The sequence below is a fragment of the Bombina bombina genome, chromosome 1, assembly GCF_027579735.1.
Source record: "Bombina bombina isolate aBomBom1 chromosome 1, aBomBom1.pri, whole genome shotgun sequence".
Classification (NCBI taxonomy): domain Eukaryota; kingdom Metazoa; phylum Chordata; class Amphibia; order Anura; family Bombinatoridae; genus Bombina; species Bombina bombina.
The window spans coordinates 486143397-486164186 of record NC_069499.1 but is presented as its reverse complement, the minus strand read 5'-3'; the positions used below and the strand labels follow the sequence as shown (position 1 = coordinate 486164186).

The 20790-nt window shown below is 39.1% G+C and overlaps 1 protein-coding gene across 1 annotated transcript in view; it reads right to left on the bottom strand.

Moving 5' to 3' along the window:
- Nucleotides 1-20790, bottom strand: part of CALCRL (calcitonin receptor like receptor) — a 137632-nt gene that overhangs the window by 86863 nt on the left and 29979 nt on the right. Inside the window, exons 3-5 of the mRNA XM_053712849.1 lie at nt 20060-20167; nt 17696-17808; nt 1737-1828 (exon numbers count right to left, since the gene is read on the bottom strand). Of these exons, the coding sequence (XP_053568824.1) occupies nt 1737-1828; nt 17696-17808; nt 20060-20167 (313 nt within the window). The remainder of the gene's footprint in view (nt 1-1736; nt 1829-17695; nt 17809-20059; nt 20168-20790) is intronic.

The following is a 20790-nucleotide window of genomic DNA, read 5'->3' as shown; positions in this document are numbered from 1 at the left end:
AAGTTGCTTATAGTGTCCGTCCATCTGTTTGGAATTGTGTGTTGGGCTCACTGTGGTAGATAACCGGAAAGACAAGTGCCTTGTCCCTGAGATTGGAGGCAAGTTAGCCGGGTAACTCTTGATGATCCAGCCTGCCTGAATAGAACTTGTTTAGTGCTTTACTGCATGCAAGTGTATTAACTTCATTTCCATCTGTTACCGTATATCAATAGTTTTACACTATGTGGTGCCTTCTCTAACTTCTTTCTAGGATCTTATTCAAGGTGGACAGAGTAAAACTTAAGGAGAGCTGCCTGACTGACTATTCACTACAACCTTTTTGTGACTTTGAATAGACTTATCTTCTTATTAACCCTTTTGTTAAACATTGTTAAATATTTTTCTATAGTGATTATTACAATTTATTACTTAGTATTAACAGTGGTTCATGGACATTGAGTTTCTTTTCCAGTCATATAGCTCATCTGCCAATTTGCTATTATGTTTGGTTACTACTTTTGATCACAAATGCCATATTTATTATAATGAACAAGGGTTATGTTGCTTTACATGCCATGAGAGTAATTGCCAGCAATGTGCACATCATTTACAGGTGGAACATTCGGCACATACATTCTATATATAAATAAATCCTTTATATCCTTTATAGTGAAAAAAAATCCTTTAAACTTTCTTGAATGTTAATAACCTAATTGTTTTTACCCATTACTTTCTCTAATGTTAGCAATCTCATCTCCTACCTATAGAGCATTAGATAATTCTATGTTTGTAGTAACTGACCATCACTATTTAGAGGGAAATACAACCCAAAATTTGTCTTTCATGATTCAGATAGAACATAGCATTTTAAACAACTTTCCAGTTTACTTCTCATATCAAATGTTCTCTGTTTCTTGTTATCCTTTGTTGAAAAGCAGGAAAGTAATATCAGGAGTGTGCACGTCTGCAGCACTATATGGCAGCAGTTTTGCAACAATGTTATACATTAGCAAGATCACTAAATGGCAGCACCATTTCCTGTCATGTAGTGTTCCAGACATGTGCACGCTACCTATCCAGATGTCTCTTCAACAAAGAATATGAGAACAAAACAAATTTGAAAATAGAAGTAAATTGGAATTTATTTATTTATAATTGTATTCTCTGTATTAATCATAAAAGAAAATGTTGGGTTTCATGTCCCTTTAAAGACAGAACTGCAGCCAAAAAAGATATTTCAGAAATATAAAACAATTGAAATTGCAACCATATAGTATTATCTACTTATATATATGAGAGAAAAAGTAAAAAAAAATATTTTAAAGTATAATGTTGTAGAAGTATAAAAGATGTATTTTGTGTGAGCAAAAGACTACTCTACGTTTAGCAAGCAAGGCCAACTTAAATGGACATTAAACACTAATTACATTTCACGCACCACCCTCTAATTATGGATCCCCCCATTTTGTAACCTAGGTTTCACTGCAGGCATCTGAAGGAGAGTTGCTGCACACGTGCAAACAGGTCAGTACAGGACTAGATTTTATCATGGCAGCACCTTTGCCTAAAGAGAGATAGAAAATAACCTTAATACTATGCTTATAAAATATATCTAGTGTGTAACGTCCCTTTAAACGTCAACAAGAGGTGATCTCTGGAAACAAAAATAGTAAAAATGTTTATCAGCAAGTAATTGGTTCTAAGTTTAACATATTATCCTGGTGAATGTACAACGGTGTTATAAATCAGGCACTTACTTGAAATAAAAAAAGATAGCCAAGGATATTAGGAGTGATGCTATAGAGAGTCCATGTCCAATAATTGTCAAATAGTATAAGTTTAAGGCAGTCTGTAAAAAAGAAAAAAAATAAGAAAAATATTAAAACTGACCACTATTAAACAAAAGTTGCATATTAGATGCTGCATCATAACTCTGAAACTAAAATTGCAGTAAATGGGTTAGCTGCATTTTAAAAGGAACATAAAATAATTTGGATCTTAAATAAATATGCAGAACTAAGGATGATACCAAGGGGTTTAAGGGTATTCAAATTCCCCACCTTTGAAACAACAGACCAGGACTTTATATGTGAATGGAACAGTGTACTTTCTGAATGCTCACTAAGACTCATGCTTTTGCTTGTCAAATTGAAGAGTGTACAGAGTTTGCATGTCAGACAGCAAATAGAGGAGCAACAGGCAGAACTGAATACATTTATGCAAGTGGACATATATGGTCAGCTAGATAAAATTCTGCAGAAAACTGTTGAGGAAGATAAACTTAACATTATACACATTAAACACTAAATATCTTAAAGATAAGAACGACTACTCCTCTAATCAAGTGTATATATGGCATAGGTGAAATCGCTGTAGATTGGGTTATAAAAATAACCAACAAATATAATAAATATATAAATAATACACCTAGTAATGACACTAATAACAAACAAGATGTACAATCAAATAAAAAGGGATTCAAGAGACATAAAAACAAAAAGAATAAGTAAGGAGAGTAACCTTCAGTGACACTGAGCCAGATACAACGGATGATGATTGCTCACTCTCTGCCGTCTCTACTTCATTTGAAGAAAATACTGGGTCAGATTCAGAACCAGCAGGTGCGCAAGGTAGCACAGGGGTTAGTTCAGTTAATACAGTTATCACTGTTCCAGGACCTCAGACCACAAATACAAATATCAATACAATCACACATGTGGTACAAAATAAGGAACTGGGAGCCAAACCAAAAACACAGAGAGTAAGCAAGACTAGTAATACAAATAAATACTCACTTAAACCTATCCTCACTAATAGTGATAATGCACAAGCAACCACCAGCCAAGTAGATAGCCAGGTTTTTCAACAGGCCACAGGGACAGGAGACGGAGGGGGTCCAAAGACAAATACCATACAGAAGGGAAAAAACAAGTACTCACTAAGGAACAACAAGATACAGAGCAAATAATTAATACAGGAATTATCAATCTTTCCACATATTATTTGAGTGAGGCAGAAATTAAGGTACTTAGGTATGGCTTAGGTTTCTGTCCCACCAGAAACTTTAATTTGTTCAAGACCATCCTCGACATCAACAAATGTATACGCTCTCTCACATTGAAGAAATTGTATTTCTCTAATACATCAGAGACTGCGGTAGTTGAGAACCTTGGGAATGGTCTGGAGGAAAAACCGGACATGAATTTTGAGGATGCCTGTACAATGTTAACCATTAGGGAGCTTGAGAATGAACAAATAGTAGAAGAAATCGCAGAACCTGTAAAGGGTAAATCGATGAAACCGAATTCACAGTTTTATCCCATCCAAGCACGTGGTAAACCACTTGAATTGTTCCATAAAAGGGTCGTAGAGGACCTTAAGACCTTGTCAGCTTGCCCAAACACCCACTCCAATTAATCTAAAAAGGAAAGGGATGCCATAGTTTCTTTACAATCTAATAGAGATATCGTACTCAAAAATTCTGATAAGGGTGGGAGTATTGTGATTTTGAATAGACAGGATTATGTACAAGAGGCTTTGCGCCAGCTAAGTGACCCAGAAACATATGAGTCTCTTGGCTACAATCCAGTAAAACGTTTCCAGAAAGAACTATACTCTTTGCTAGATGATGGATTATATCTGGGGATGATGGACCAAAAGACAGCCAATTGCCTATATGTTATTAATCCGGTAACCCCGATATTCCATCACCTGCCAAAGACACATAAGGGGTTGCAGAATGTAAAATGGAGGCCAATTGTCTCGGGTATAGGCTCCCTTTTGGAGCCCCTATCCGAGTGGCTTGACTCCTTCTTGCAACCCTTGGTTTTAAACCTCTGTTCTAACCTTAATAACACAACACATATTCTCAGATTGCTTAAAGATCTTGAATGGAGAAGCGAATACAGTTGGCTCACTGTCGATGTTGTATCACTATATTCAACAATACCCCATGCTCTAGGTCTTCAGGCTATATCTTTCTTTTTGGACAGTAGAACCAACCTATCCAAAAGCAATAAATTGTTCCTTATTAGGGACTTTCTACCTGCAGAGACGTGGGACAGCGATGGGGGCTAAACTTGCCCCCTCCTACGCAAACCTATTTATGGGTTGGTGGGAGCTGTCACATATCTATGCGGGTGGGGGTCCCCTCGGGGAGAGGATAGTTTGTTACAGAAGATATATTGACGATTTGATCATGATCTGGAGGGGTGATCAAGATAATGCTGAACTATTTGTGAACCACCTTAAAAGAAATGATAAAGGTCTATCATTTACCCATACTTGGGACAAGAACGAGGTGGTCTTTTTGGATCTTACCCTCTCCGCCAAACCCTCTACAAAAGGTGTAATTTCTAACTATACAGGAAACCGTTCTCTGGTAATCAGTTGCTTCACGCTGATAGTAACCATCCAAAGCACGTCTTCAAAGGTATAGTCAAAGGACAAATGCTCAGAGTAAGACAATCAGATTTTTAGCAAGAAGTTCAAATACCGAGTAGACGGTTTGCAGATAGAGGGTACCCCAAACGAATCATAGAATAGGCCAAAAAGGATATAGCGAAAGCAGATAGGATCAGCCTCCTTGAAAAACGCACAGGTAAACAGAAACGAAAAAATGGTTTCAATTTCGTGACAAAATATTCAAACCAATTCTATAAAATCTGTGATATCATTAAAAAGTATCTCCCCATTCTATATGGGGATTATACACTTAAAGGGACACTGAACCCAAAAAAATAATTTCATGATTCAGATAGAGCATGCAATTTTAAGCAACTTTCTAATTTACTCCTATTATCAATGTTTCTTTGTTCTCTTGCTATCTTTATATGAAAAAGAAGGCATCTAAGCTTTTTTCTTGGTTCAGACTCTGGACAGCAGTTTTTGATTGGTGGATGAATGTATCCACCAATCAGCAAGGACAACCTATGTTGTTCATCAAAAATGGGCCGGCATCTAAACTTACATTCTTGAATTTCAAATAAAGATACCAAGAGAATAAAGAACATTTGATAATAGGAGTAAATTAGAAAGTTGCTTAAAATTTCATGCCCTATCTGAATCACAAAAGAAAAAAATTGGGTTCAGTGTCCCTTTAAACAGTTGATAGGAGAAGGCTGTAATTTTATCCATGCTAAAAATCTAACATTGGCCAATATGTTTTCACCCAGTATGCTCCCTAAAACTACTGGCAATAGCACATGGCTACAATGTTCAGGAACATACAGGTGTGGACACCCACGCTATAAAGCTTGTGACTTCATCAGCCAAGGTTCCCAATTCCAGTCCCATGTAACATGGGAGGTGTTCTCCACAAAAGAATGTGTCAAATGTTCTAGTAACTATGTTATCTACCTTGTAGAGTGTAACCTATGTCTCAAACAATATGTAGGCCTCACTACTAGGGATGTCCGTACGAGAGTGAGGGAACATTTAGGTTACAGTAAAAATAATCAAAGCTGCTCTGCTCTCTCAGAACACTTTATTTTTTAACATAAACAAAACGGTAGACACATTCAGGTGGAAGCCTATAGAAGCTATACTTATCCCCTTTAGGGGTGGCAACAGAAATGCACTCCTGGGTCGCCAGGAAGTGTATTGGATACATAAGTTGCAGACTTTGGTACCCAATGGGTTTAATTCACAATACGACATAATTAATTATTGGGAATGATTTTTTCGATCCATCCCAATGAGGTACTTTTTATGTCTATTTCAGATTCCCCTTTTATTTATTTATTTATTATTTATTATTTATATCACTATCTGTGCATATAATTATTTATAGTAGTGTGTATTACATGCAGTTATATGAAAATCGGTGTACACTGTCCCTTTAAGACTGGGCAGTAGAGCATACTAAGGCAAAATGAAAACCTGATAAATTCCTTTCTTTTGAGGTGGTGAGAGTCCACAAGTCCATCACTTTTGGGATTCATCTCCTGGCCAGTAGGAGAAGGCAATGATTCCCAAAACTCCAAGAGTATTCTATCCCTCTTACCTTACTGATAAGCCTGTATTACATATAGCAAAGTAAAGGAGAAGCAGAAAGGTAGGAAAGACAGAACAGGGAAATGAGGTGCAAAACAGGAAATGCTGTGAGAAAAAATAATCAAATCAAATAAAAAGGGCGGGCCTTGTGGACTTCTCACCACCTCAAAATAAATTAATTTATCAGGGATAAAACAAATTGAAAAGGCAAGCACATAATTTCAAGACAGTGCTGCCTGGTGAACCTTCCTACCAAAAGCTGCTTCAGAAGCTTTAAGAAGCAAAAGCAGGGTGGTAGAATTCAGTAAAAGTATGTAGGGATGACAATGTTGGTGCCTTGTTAATTTGTTCTACAAAAGCCTAATTTTTAAATACCCAGGTAGTGGAAAACGCTCTGGGGGAGACTTTCCCGCCTTCAAGTGCGCCTTGTGTATTTAAAAGCTTTACCCAAGAAGCCAAAGTAATAAATGAATGAACATCCACATTTTGTAGAAGCCTTTCTTTAGAGGATTGGGACAAAGAGAAGGAACCACAATTTCTCTATTAAAGTTGTCTGAAGAAACTACCTTTGGTAAGAAGAAACAGAATTTATGCTTATCAGATAAATTCCTTTCTTTCCTGGCAGGGAGAGTCCACAACTTAATTCCTTACTGTTAGGAATACAATACATGGCCACCAGGCGGAAGGAGGCAAAGACACCCCAGCCAAAGGCTTAAATATCCCTTCTACTTCCCCTATCCCCCCAGTCATTCGGCCGAGGGAACGAAGAAAAGTAGGAGAAACATCAGGGTATAAAGGTGCCAGACGAAAAACAAAAAGGGAGCCACCCAAACAAAGAATAACTTTGAGGACTCTACCTGCCAGGAAAGAAAGGAATTTATCTGGTAAGCATACATTTTGTTTTCTTTCCATAAGGCAGGAAGAGTCCATGACTTCATTCCTTACTGTTGGGAAAACAATACCCAAGCTACAGAGGACACTGAAGGAATAACGGGAGGGAACAAAAAAGGAGGCAGACTCTAATCTGAGGGCACCACAGCCTGCAAAACCTTTCTCCCAAAAGCTGCTTCAGCCGAAGCAAACACATCAAGCTTGTAAAATTTAGAAAAAGTATGTAAGGAGGACCAGGTAGCTGCCTTACAAATCTGATCCATTGAGGCTTCTTAAAACCCAAGAAGCTACTGCTCTAGTGGAATGAGCCGTAATCCTCTCAGGAGGCTGTTGTCCCGCCGTTTCATAAACTAGGCAGATGACACTCCTCAACCAGAAAGACAGGGAAGACGTAGTGGCCTTCTGACCCCTACGTTTACCCACATTGATGACAAAGATGAAGATTGTCTGAACTCCTTAGTAGCCTGAAGGTAGAACTTCAAGGCATGAACCACATCTAGATTGTGAAGCAAACGCTCCTTCACCGAAGGAGGATTGGGACACAAGGAAGGAACAACAATCTCTTGATTAATGTTGCGATCTGACACCACCTTAGGAAGGAAACCTAACTTAGTATGTATAACCGCCTTATCGGCATGAAAAACAAGGTAAGGGGGGGTCACATTGCAAGGCAGAAATCTCGGAGACTCTGCAAGCAGAGGAAATAGCCAATAGAAACAAAACCTTCCAAGATAAAAGTTTAATGTCAACATTATGCAAGGGCTCAAACAAAGTCTGCTGCAACACACGAAGAACAAGATTGAGACTGCATGGCGGAGCCATCTTTCTAAACACAGGTCTGATCCCAGTCAGGGCCTTAACGAAGGACTGCACATTTGGAAACTCAGCTAATCTCTTGTGCAGCAACACCGACAGGGCCAATATCTATCCCTTCAGGGAATTAGCAGATAGACCTTTCTCTAGTCCATCCTGGAGAAAAAATAAAATAACCTTATGCCAAGAAAAAAACGATGCTACTCACACCAATGCAGGTAAGTATGCCTCACCTTATGGTAGATGCGTCTAGCAACTGGTTTACGAGCTTGAATCAAAGTGTCGATGACACTCTCAGAGAAACCTCTCTTAGCTAAGACTAAGTGTTCAATCTCCATGCAGTCAGCCTCAGAGAATATAGATTTTGATGAAGAAAAGGACCCTGTATTAGCAGGTCCCTGCGACAAGGTAACCTTCGGTGAGGAGATGAGGACATCCCCACCAGATCCGCAAACCAAGTCCTTCGTGGCCAAGATGGAGCAATTAGAATCACCAATGCTTGCTCTTGTTTAATGCGGGCCACCACATGAGGGAGAACACGTAATGGAGGAAAGAGATATACGAGTCTGAACCTCCATGGAACCGCTAGGGCATCTATTAGAACAGATTGAGGATCCCTCAATCTCGACCCGTACTTGGGTAGTTTGGCATTGAGACGGGAGGCCATGAGGTCTATCTCCGGCATCTCCCATCTGCTGAATCTCTCTGCAAAGACCTTGGGTGGAGAGACCATTCCCCCGGGTGAAAGGATTGCCTGCTGAGGAAGTCTGCTTCCCAGTTGTCCACACCTGCAATGTGGATCGCTGACAGCGTAAAGTTGTGGGCCTCCGCTCATTCTAGGATTTGAGATACTTCTTTTATCGATAAGGAACTTCTCGTTCCTCCCTGATGGTTGATGTAGGCTACCAAAGATATATTGTCTGATTGGAATCTGATAAACTGGGATGAACCCAGGATAGGGCCAAGCCTTCAGAGCATTAAAGATTGCCCAGAGTTCCAAGATATTGATCTGAAGACTGGACTTCTCCTGAGTCCACAGCCCCTATGCCTTCCTGACACCCAAAACGGCTCCCCAGTCGGATTGACTGGCGTCTGTAGTCACAATCTCCCAGGACGGTCTTAAGAAGCAAGGGCCTTGAGACAGGTGATCTTGACAGAGCCACCAAGAGAGCGAGTCTCTCGACAGGCTGTCCAGAACTATCTGTTGTGACAGATCAGAATGGTCACCGTTCCATTGTCTCAGCATGCATAGCTGTAAAGGTCTGAGATGGAATCTGGCAAAGGGAATGATGTCCATACAAGACACCATGAGTCCAATCACCTCCATACACTGGGCCACCAAAGGTCTCAAGGAGGCCTGGAGGGCAAGATATGCGATTGTTAGCTTGTAAAATCTCTGATCTGTTTAAAAGATCTTCATGGACACTGAGTCTAAAACTGTGCCCAGGAAATTCACTCTGGTATTTAGAGTAAGCAAACTCTTTTCCAAGTTTATCTTCCATCCATGTGACCAAAGAATACTTAGAAGCAGTTATGAGTGATCCCTTGCTAGACAAAAAGATGGTGCCTGTACCAAGATATCCTCCAGGTAAGGAGCTACTGCTATACCTCAGGTTCTGGCAACCGCTAAAAGAAGGAAGGCACCTTTCCCTCCAGTAACCGTAGAGATAATAGAGTCCAGACCGACCTGGTCCAAATAAAATCTTCCCCTTAAAAGGAAGAGAAAGGAGTCTGGATTTAGAAGTCATATCCACAGACCAAGACTTCAACCAGAGAGCCCTGCGGGCTAGGACTGCAAAACCTGAAGTCTTAGTATTCAGGCGAATAATCTGCATATTCACATCACAGATGAAAGAATTAGCTACTCTTAAAGATGTAATTCTCTCCTGAATATCCTTGAGGGGAGATTCCACCTCGATAAGTTCTGACAGGGAGTTGCACCAGTAGGTGGCAGCCCCGGCCACCGCGGCCACTGCTTCTTCCAGTTAAAATAAAAATCCTGCATGTTGGAACATTCTCCTTAGGAAAGTTTCCAACTTCTTATCCATAGGTTATTTAAAGGAAGAGCTATCCTCAAGAGGGATAGTTGTACACTTAGCTAGAGCCGAAATGGCGCCATCAACCTTAGGGATGGAGCCCCACAGCTCTAATTGAAGGTCAGGGGCCGGGAACAATTTTTTAAAAGTAGCTGAAGAAGAAAAGGATGTTCCAATTCTATCCCATTCGTTACTAAAAATGTTCGCCATACAAACTGGGAACGGAAAAGTTTGTGGGACCTTCCTGTCTTCATAAACCCTATCTAATTTAGGGACCTTAGGTTCCTCAGGTAGCTTAGCCTCTGGGACTTTTAACTGAAAAAAAGTTTTTATTGAATTTTCCAATTACAAAGAAATGTTTACATGACAAAAATTCACGGTTCATTAATGCCAACAAATTCACATTTTTAACAAATCTGTCCTATCTCTCCTGAGAACAGTGTTTATATAATTCAAACAAACATTGCATTACCATGACATTTATTTCAAGACATTAAATCCCCTTCTAGGGTGGGGGGCCAGCCCACAAGAAACCCACGCATACCTCAGTTATCTATCATGAAGACTCATCCCCTGCCTCAGGGAGCATGGGATACAACTCGTAGGAAGGGGCAAAGGAAGTGTGAAATGACCTGTCCAGACAGGCTGGATGGGAGCGGAGGAAGCAGGGGATGTGGTCCTCCCCATATACCCAAGTGAAGTTTAATTAAGTACCCTATTATCCTGCTGTCTGTTCCTACATTCAACATACAGTACATAATCCAAGGTTCCCAAATCGAAAGAAACTGCTCTTTGCTGCCTAGTAAGTTAGCCTCTGGGACTTTTAGCATAGACAGGACCCCCTTCAGTAAAAAACACACGTGTTCAATTTTAAATCTAAAGGAGGGTTCCTTTGCCGGAGCAGATTTAGTAATAGAAGTCTCAGACTCTGAAAGTTCATCCTCTGACGCCACAGAGGTGAACTCATCCTCGGATAGCTGGAACATACAAGCTAGGTCAGATTGGAAATTAGATGAATCTAAAACAGGAGAACTGTGTTTGACCTTTCTCTTACGTTTCCCAGAGATAGGTAGGGCACTCAGGGCCGCAGACATCGCTGATTGTAACTGCGCGGTAAAGTCTGCAGCAAAATGGACCCCTCCAGGCGGAGAAATAGCTGTGCCGCGGGGAACTGCATGTGAAGCGGTTAGGGTAGAAAGGGTAGTAATCTCTCGGTTCACAGAATCCTGAGAGGTTGATGGCTCAGAGGGACTAACTGGTTTTCTCTCACATTTTTGAGTTTTGTGTTTAGGTACTCTTTAGGTCTTAGCGGAGAAATAGCTGTGCCGCGGGGAACTGCATGTGAAGCGGTTAGGGTAGAAAGGGTAGTAATCTCTCGGTTCACAGAATCCTGAGAGGTTGATGGCTCAGAGGGACTAACTGGTTTTCTCTCACATTTTTGAGTTTTGTGTTTAGGTACTCTTTAGGTCTTCCCCAAGGTTTCTCATAAGAAGGGTGTGGCTAAAATAGACAAGCTACACTGAACTGAAAAAAAATCAAAAGCTTAAAGGAAGAGTGATTATCTGGATGGAAAGTAATCTTTCACTGAAGAAGCAGAGACCAGAGGTCTCTAGAAAATGATGGATACATCCTTAACAGCACTATACTGAAAAAGATCCAAACATAACAAGAATGGGTAAGAAAGATCAAGGGAGATTCATACCCAAATAGAGACAGTAACAGATATAATGAAAAACTTTAAACAAAACTGGTTTATGGATTTACAAGACAGTAACCAAAACCTTTTAAGAAAATTCTTTATAAATAGGAACTCTGTAACCAAAGCATAAGAACCAGCACTCACAAGTATTGGTAAAGAAACAGACTGTATGACAAAAAAAAACTAAAGACATAATCAATAATGCTGGCCTGCCAAGCAGACTGGGTAAGAAAACTAACGTATCCTAAACCACAAAAATGCCTGGAGGATTATCTTCTGAGAGCACTTGATAATAAGGTCAAAAACAAGTTAGAAAATTGAATGAGATGTCAAAGTTAATGAATGAGAATCCAAGTTTCTGGGACAACACATTTCCACAATACAGAAGATCTCAAACCTCAATTGTTTGGTATTAACTTGCATGAACGTACAATCTGTGTGGAAAGAGACCTGTTATGATTAAATACTTAAATTTCCAGGACAAAATTAATATCCTCAGAGCATATAGGAAAATGCAAAATGTAGAAATCGACCACAACAAAATACTTCTGTTCCAGGATTTTTCATCTCAGACTGCTGCAAAGCGTAAAGAAATGGCACCATATTGTACCACATTGATTAATCTCGGACTCTCTGCAAGGCTAATTTACCCGGCTAAAAGCAAAGTTTTCTTGAAAATGAAATAATTCAGAGATGCTAGGATATTCACAGACAAATATAAAAATGATAGGTGATCTGAACCCTCCCTTTTTCTCTCTATAGGTATATGTTTTATTGTGTGCTGAGACTTATGTACACTTATCTAAATTCTATGCGGAATTGAGTATAAAAGGCTTTATACTGAATGTTTTAAGCTCCTTTTTTCGTTCTTCACGTTTTCTTTGTTATCCTGGGAGTGAGGATGGTAGGGGGTGGGATTGATGGGGTTTTTTTCCCTCTTCTTCCCCTGTTCCCACATATATATATACACGATTAAATAATTTTAAATTACTAAGTTAAAGATTATTTCTTGGAATGTAGGCGGGATTACGAACCCGATGAAAAGGAAGCAGATATTAGGCCAGCTTAAGAAAAGCAAGGCGGACATAGCTCTCTTACAAGAGACCCATCTGTCAGAAGATGAGCATAGAAAGCTTAAAACAAACTGGGTAGGGGAAGTCATTGCTACCCTGTGTTCCTCGCATAAATGGGGAGTAGCAGTCCTATTTAAATGAGGTCTAGAATATCAAATTACATTTCAGGAGTTGGATCCGAGGGAACGTTTTATAAATTTTGGAAAAGGTATAATTACCCTATGTAATGTATATGGACCTAATAATGTCGATGAGAATTTGGACAATTGAGAAAAAAATTGTTTGAACACGCAAACTCAAATTTAATTGTTGCAGGAGATTTTAATATGGTGTTCAATAACATTGACAGACTACAAACAACAAATATTTGTGGAGTAAGATTATGTAAAAAAGCTGTTAGACTTCTTAAAACTTTTTGTAGTACACTTAAGATTAAAGATGTTTGGCGATTTTATAATCCTAATAACCGTGCCTTTTCCTGCGAATCTAAACAATATAAATCATTTTCTCGTATTTACTTTTTCCTAGCCTCAGATAAAGTTTTTGAACTTAATATAAAAGCGCAGATTGGGGATTTCACTATATCAGACCATGCACCTATCTCATTAGATCTAATGTGGGGAGATCTGAGCTTTGAGCCTGCCAGAAGCTATAGCTTTCCCCGTTTCTTATTTAATAATGTTTACTTTAAAAAACGGCTTGCTGCTATATGGCACGAATATGCCTTACAAAATAATTCTTATTGCCATAAAAAAAAGAGATATTTTGGGAAACGGCCAAAGCTGTTATTAGAGGGGAAATTAAAAAATATACCACTAGTTTGAGAAAAAAATATTATGCTAAGGAAGCTGAACTATCAAACTACCTCAAAAATAAATATAACTCCCATTTAACCTCGCCTAATCAGACAAACTGGAATTGTTATATTAAGGCTAAGCAGGAATGGGAAATTATTAATACGCAGAAAATGTCAATTCAGAAGCTTAAATCTAGGGCGAAATTCTATAGGTAAGGCAATAAGATAGGGAAACTTCTAGCTAAATGTGTTAAAACTCAGGAGCCTTTTAAGTGTATAAAGGCAATCAATAAAGATGGAGTCAGGTTAACCAACATTGAATCAATTAATTTGGAATTCTTTAAATACTTTAAGCAACTGTATTCTGCCACAGAAATAAACAACTATAATAAAAGTAAGTTTTGGCAGAAAATTTCTCTGCCAACGCTGTCCACGGAAGCGATAGATATTTTAAATGCACCTATTTAAGAGCGAGAAATCCATCAGGCAATAGATAGACTTAATTTAGACAAAGCACCAGGCCCAGATCTACTTCCTGGTGAGTTAAATAACATTCTTAAATTTGAAATAAGCCCTACCCTGTTGAATCTTTGTAACGACTACTTCTGTAATGGTAAGACCCCATCCTCCTACTTTTCCGCTTCTAAGATTACGTTAATACCCAAAAAGGGTAAAGATTTGGAGTTAATGGACTCGTATTGTCCAATTTCCTTGTTAAACTCGGATTATAAATTAATGACAGCCATTCTAGCACAAAGACTTAAAGCAACTCTTGGCCCTCTGATACATGTGGACCAGGTTGGTTTTATGACTCATAGAAATCCTTCTGCTAACATTCGTCAAATTTTTCTCTTATTGGATTTTTTTGCAATTTCTAATACTCAGAATAACAATAAATCTAACCATGATCTTTCTATACTCTCTGTCGATGCTCAAAAGGCATTTGATTCAATTACATGGGACCACTTATTTTTTACGATGAGGCAATTTGAGTTTAAAGATCAATTTCTAAACTGTATTAGGTCTATATATGCAAAAGCTTCTTCTACGTAACTCATAAATGGTTTCCTCACAGATTCTTTTGTTCAGCTCCTGGGTAGCGCTTGCTGATTGGTGGCTAAATGTAGCCACCAATCAGCAAGCGCCATGCAGGGTTCCAAAACAAAAATGGGCCAACTCCTATGCTTTCATTCATGCTTTTTCAAATGATACCAAAAGAACTAAACAAATTTGATAATAGAAGAAAATTGGAAAATATTAATTAAAATTGCATGCTCTATCTGAATCATGAAGGAAAATGTTGGGGTTTCATGTCCCTTTAAGGAGACTGAAATAGCTCAGTGCACAGATTTGGCTTTTAGGCAATAATCAGTAGCTGTTATTACCAAATCTAATGGTACTGAATAGTAGCAGATGATACACGTAAATGCCATGCTATCAATAGTGCATATACAGACACATTACTAATCATCAAAAAGATAACAAAAAATATTTTGTAGACATATAGTTCATAATTTTTAGAAGCTCTGTAGAAAAAAAAAAGGAAACATTTTAAATTTAATACATAAAATAGTTAATAGATGTGGAATGCCATAAATGTTAGTTAGCTTAAAATTTAGATATGTCATCTGTAATATTTGCCATAGAAATATGATATAGTAATGACTGGACTATAAATAATACATTATGACCATACTTGATAATTGACTTGAATGATGTTTAGACTAAACTTATCCTATATAATAAAAGGCCTAGTGTGTTTGTCCGAAGCTGTCATGCACAGTAGAGACAGCACGAGGACAAACACACCTGGCCTTTGAGTCCCTAGCTGATCTGCGCTTCTGCGGCAGAAGTGGGCGTGGCCGGTGTGAAGGGGGCGTGACCGAGCGTGAAGGGCCGTCAAGGGGGCGTGGCCAGGCATGAATGGCCCTGAATGGGGCGTGGCCGGTGTGGAGGGGGCGTGGCCGGGCGCGGTCACACGATAGAGGGGAAAGAGATAGAGAGGGGAGAGAGATAGAGAGGGCGGGAGAGATAGACAGCAAAAGAGAGAGGGGAGAGAGACAGCAAAAGAGAGGGGGAAGAGAGACAGCAAAAGAGAGAGGGGGAGAGAGACAGCAAAAGAGAGAGGGGGAGAGAGACAGCAAAAGAGAGAGGGGGAGAGAGACAGCAAAAGAGAGAGGGGGGAGAGAGACAGCAAAAGAGAGAGGAGGAGAGACAGCAAAAGAGAGAGGGGGAGAGAGACAGCAAAAGAGAGGGGGGGAGAGAGACAGCAAAAGAGAGAGGGGAGAGAGACAGCAAAAGAGAGGGGGGAGAAAGACAGCAAAAGAGAGAGGGGGAGAGAGACAGCAAAAGAGAGAGGGGAGAGAGACAGCAAAAAAGAGAGGGGGAGAGAGACAGCAAAAGAGAGGGGGAAGAGAGCGCAAAAGAGAGGGGGGAGAGAGAGCGCAAAAGAGAGGGGGGAGAGAGAGCGCAAAAGAGAGGGGGGGAAGAGTGTAAAAGAGAGGGGGAGAGAGAGAGCAAAAGAGAGGGGGTAGAGAGCGCAAAAGAGAGGGGTGGAGAGAGAGCGCAAAAGAGAGGGGTGGAGAGAGAGCGCAAAAGAGAGGGGGGAGAGAGCGCAAAAGAGAGGGGGGGAGAGAGCGCAAAAGAGATGAGAGAGAGCACAAAAGAGAGGGGGAGAGAGAGAACGCAAAAGAGAGGGGAGAGAGAGGGGGGGGAGAAAGCGCAAAAGAGATGGGGGAGAGAGAGAGCGCAAAAGAGAGGGGGGGAGAGAGAGAGAGCAAAAGAGAGGGGGAGAGAGAGCGCAAAAGAGAGGGGGGAGAGAGAGAGCGCAAAAGAGAGGGGGAGAGAGAGAGCACAAAAGAGAGGGGGAGAGAGCGCAAAAGAGAGGGGGGAGAGAGAGAGAGCGCAAAAGAGAGGGGGGAGTGAGAGAGCTCAAAAGAGAGCTGGGAGAGAGAGCTCAAAAGAGAGGGGGAGAGAGAGAGAGAGAGCAAAAGAGAGGGGGAGAGAGAGAGAGAGAGAGTGCAAAAGAGAGGGGGAGAGAGAGAGCGCAAAAGAGAGAGGGAGAGAGAGAGCGCAAAAGAGAGAGGGAGAGAGAGAGCGCAAAAGAGAGGTGTTAGAGAGAGCTCAAAAGAGAGAGGGGTTAGAGAGAGCTCAAAAGAGAGGGGAGAGAGAAAAAGCTCAAAAGAGAGGGGGAGAGAGCAAAAGAGAGGGGGGAGAGAGAGAGCGCAAAAGAGAGGGGGAGGGAGAGAGTGCAAGGGGTGGGACCGCTGTACTGCATTAAATAGCCCGTGTGAACGGGCTTTAGGACTAGTATTATCATATTTGTCCTAATACATTTTCCCAATTCTCTATGTTTTATCTGCATTTCCCTTTCAAAGCTCTTTAAAGGCTGATAATGCACCATAAAATATAAAAACATGTACAAATGTATGCATGCATACTATGGGCTCAATTTATTATGCAGCTTTTTCAGCTGGTTGTGTTTAACAAAACATATATTTTGTGACATACGACATTAAAGCAGTGAAGATGTGGCCAGAGCTAAACACAACCTGGTACCTAAAACATGATCCAAAAGGAGGAGGAGGATTGTGTGCGAGAGTGAAGCTGTGATTAAAGAATTTACTAGAAAGTGAAGTGAGCGAAATACATCCATATTGCGTATATACATCAGCCATATTGGCTATATTCTATATCACGCAGAAACAGGGGGCGTGTTGCACAAGAAACTTTTTGTTCAATGTTAAATTTCGCCATGCAATGCAATTTCGCATTTCTGGTGATTGCAGGCGGAAAGGTTCACTACTTGCAAACCTGCCCACCTGGAGGGATAGTAAATCTAGATCCAAACTAGTAAGATGGTGCTAACCAAATGCCCTTATAGTATATCAAAAATTATTTAGGTGCTGGAAGAAAAAAGAAAGTAAGGTGTCCATACCTAAAGAATGGCGCAGCTGCACACAACATAAACACTTGGTTGTGACATCCCAAAAAAACCCAACCACAAAAATGTATAGTATATTCATATACAGAAAGGTAAATCTAGTGCTATGGGCTCCATTTGAGGAGCTTTGGCAGCAGGATTGCATGAGCGAGCCCACAGCCGATAGATAATAAGCAGTGGTCACCAGACTGCTGCTTCCTAACCTGCTACACCAACTATAAAGTAGCATTTGTCAATTCCCCTAGACTTGCAGTGAGAAATGTGTATTGCTGCCTGCTAGCCGCAAAGCTAGGCCAATGGGCGGAGATGTCCGCCTATGTCCACCCGGGGTTGTTCAGTATATTGCACTTTCCTTTTTATTAATCCAGACAACTTTGGGAATAGATGCAATAGCTATTATAAATATATTTTATTACATTTATTATTATGTTCACCGTATAAAAGATTCGTTTGATGCTTGTGAAACTTTACCTTTACTTTCTCGTGCGTCACGGCATTACACAGAGTGTAATTTGTCCACGTTCTGTTACTTTCAGGATGCTTGAACCAGTGTCCATTTTCTTCACATTTTTTTGTAACTTTTTCTAAAAAGAGCCAAAAATAAAGTCAAAACGCATAAAAAATAAGAAACCATCTGTCGAATTAGTATTAGTTAAAACATTTAAACAAAAGATAAAATTACCTGATTTCTGGAAAGAATGTCAACGTTAGCAACTACCAGAATATTGCAAGTAACCTAGATCATTAGAATAAAATGCAAACTTCTAGATGCCACTGCAACTGTAAACTTTACTACTGGTTAGAGACACCAAATGCCAACAAACGCTTCAGTAAAGATTCCTTCTGCCACCAGCAGTTACTAAAAATAGACAAAAACCACTAAAACAGTGTTATGCATGTTGGTTTTATTAAATTCTTATCTATTTGAGAAAGGCCATGTGATATGGATAAAGCATTCTAAAGGAACATTAAAGGGACAGTCTACATAAAAATTGTTATTATTTAAAAAGATAGATAACATTTTTGCTACCCATTCCTCTGCGTTGCGCAACCAACACTGTTAGATTAATGCCTGTTTTAAAGTCTCTATTGACAGCCTCTTAATCACATTCTTTTGTATTTGCTTTTCACAACCGGAGACTGCTAGTTCATGTGGGCCATATAGATTACAATGTGTTCACGCCCCGGAGCTTATTTAAGAGTTAGCAAAACACAGTACTAAATGCAACTCAATAGATTTTAAATAGTCACAGTCATCATGTGATCAGATGGCTGTCAGAAGAGGCTTAGATACAAGGTAATCACAGAGGTAAAAACTATATTAATTATATACTGTGTTGGTTATGCTAAACTGGGGAATGGATAATAAAGGGATTATCTATCTTTTATAACAATATTATATTGTGGACTATCCCTTTTAAAGGGACATTAAATAGTATGAAAAGCTATGTAAATGAGCAGGTTTATAAGAAATCAAGCTTCCTGTGACAGAGAGGTACTAAAATATTCATTTTCCATAGCTGTCTCGATGTATTGGTCTTTGTATACAGTGAAAAATAAGATAAGGGGGACTTTGTGTAAATATTTACACACAGGTAAGATGAGTTATGCTCTCCTTGCAAGATCAGCCCATTTGATTGAGTTGTAGTGTCAATTAGCCGAAACTGCCATTTCATATAAAAAATAAACACAAAGGAACAATATCCTATACATGTGTATCTTGTATAACAAATTAAAGAAACACATTAAGGGTAACCTATTTACAATTTAACAGTACACTGTATTTTTTAATTTATTTGTGTCATAAGCACAAATTTTTTTGAAACAGCAATTTTGAGAATAGAAATTTGTGAAATACTACTTAGTGTTCTGAGTTTATTTTTGTGCTTTTTAGACTTTACTGCTTTTAACTTTTAGTGTTGCAATATATAAACTGTTCTAATAGTATTAAGATTTGTTGTGGTGGGTGTGTGATTTATATGATATATGATAGAAATTACCCCCACAGGCTTTAAATTTAGTGAGTGCTCATAATCTCTCATACATATCTTCAGCCTCATACAATGTAATCCTTGTAATGCTGTGTAAAATGGTTGCACTTTAACACAAATTAAAAAATATAGACACTGTTAGGAAATATTTATTTGGAAGCTATAAATTACCCTTCATTTCTGTTGTGAGATGGATTCATGTGGTTATGTCTGATGCTAAGTAACGATGACTTTGGATTTTGTTTTCATTTAGCTATTTCAGTTACTACACTGTTTTGATTACAGATAATGTTATTTTATGTCTGTTTATATTTAAATTGCAAATAAAATGATTATTCATTCACCATTATTCTCCCCTTATCTTTATTTTAAAAAAGGGACAGAAAAAGTCAAAAGTAAACATTCCTGATTCAGATAGAGAATTTTCTTTTAAACAACTTTCCAATGTTCTTATATTATCCAATTTGCTTAAATCTTTTGGTATCTACTATTGAAAAGCATACGTATGTAGGCTCAGGCGCAGCAATGCACTACTGGGAGCTAGTTTCTGATTAGTGGCTGAACATATATGCCTCTTGTAATTGGCTCACCCAGTGTTCAGCTAGCTCCTAGTACTATATTGCTGCTCCTTCAACAAAGGATACCAAGAGAATTAAGCAAATTTAATTAGGGAAGAAAACTGGGGGGGGGAATGAAAAGTTATTGTGCTATCTGAATCATGAAAGAAACAAATTGAGTTTCATGTCCCTTGAAAGTTTCACTCTCCCATATGGCTACAATTCTCATTCATTCCATGTATTTATATCAGTCACAGTAACATCTGTTTTATTAATTTTTTTTTTACCTGAAGGGTCAAAATCTTGAAAATAATCAGGGCAACGTTGCACAGGAACAGTCCCTGGAACTGCATCTCCCCAACATAGCCAACCGTCCCACGTCCTGTTACAAACAGCTAAAAAAACAAACAGAAACACATTCATTTGTTATTAAATTAAATTTAGCATTACACGAAAAACAGAGGAATATGGATACTATTTGTTTCTGCTTTAGCAAAACGTTTTTACAATGTACCAAGAATGGTTCTGCTTTAATCTCGTTTGGGCAAAGCGCACGTCATTCCTACTTTAAAACTGCATTACATAGCTCATAATTTGTTTCTGTTCTTTCACATTGTTTGCTAACACGTCAAGATATGATTCTGCTTTAATAAAAACAATAATAGAATATCTGGATTTGATAGATTGACAAGGGAACCTGCATAGCAAAACTAGACTGAGAATTTGGAGAGAGAAAACAGAACCTACAGCTATAACTTCTATATTAGCACCATGACTGATGGAAAAATTGCAATAGAAACATCTTAGCACATATCAGTATTGGTTAAAGTACAGAGAAGAAAAACAAAGATTTATGATTGCAAATAAATACATTCTATAGACACTAAGAGATGAATGACATTAGTGCAGGATGGAAATATCCTCAGACCAGCTCAGTAGGAAGAATTCCCTCCAGTAAGTCTGATGGGTCTTGGAACATAAATCCCAACCTATGGCCCTCCACTTTCCGCTTTAGTAC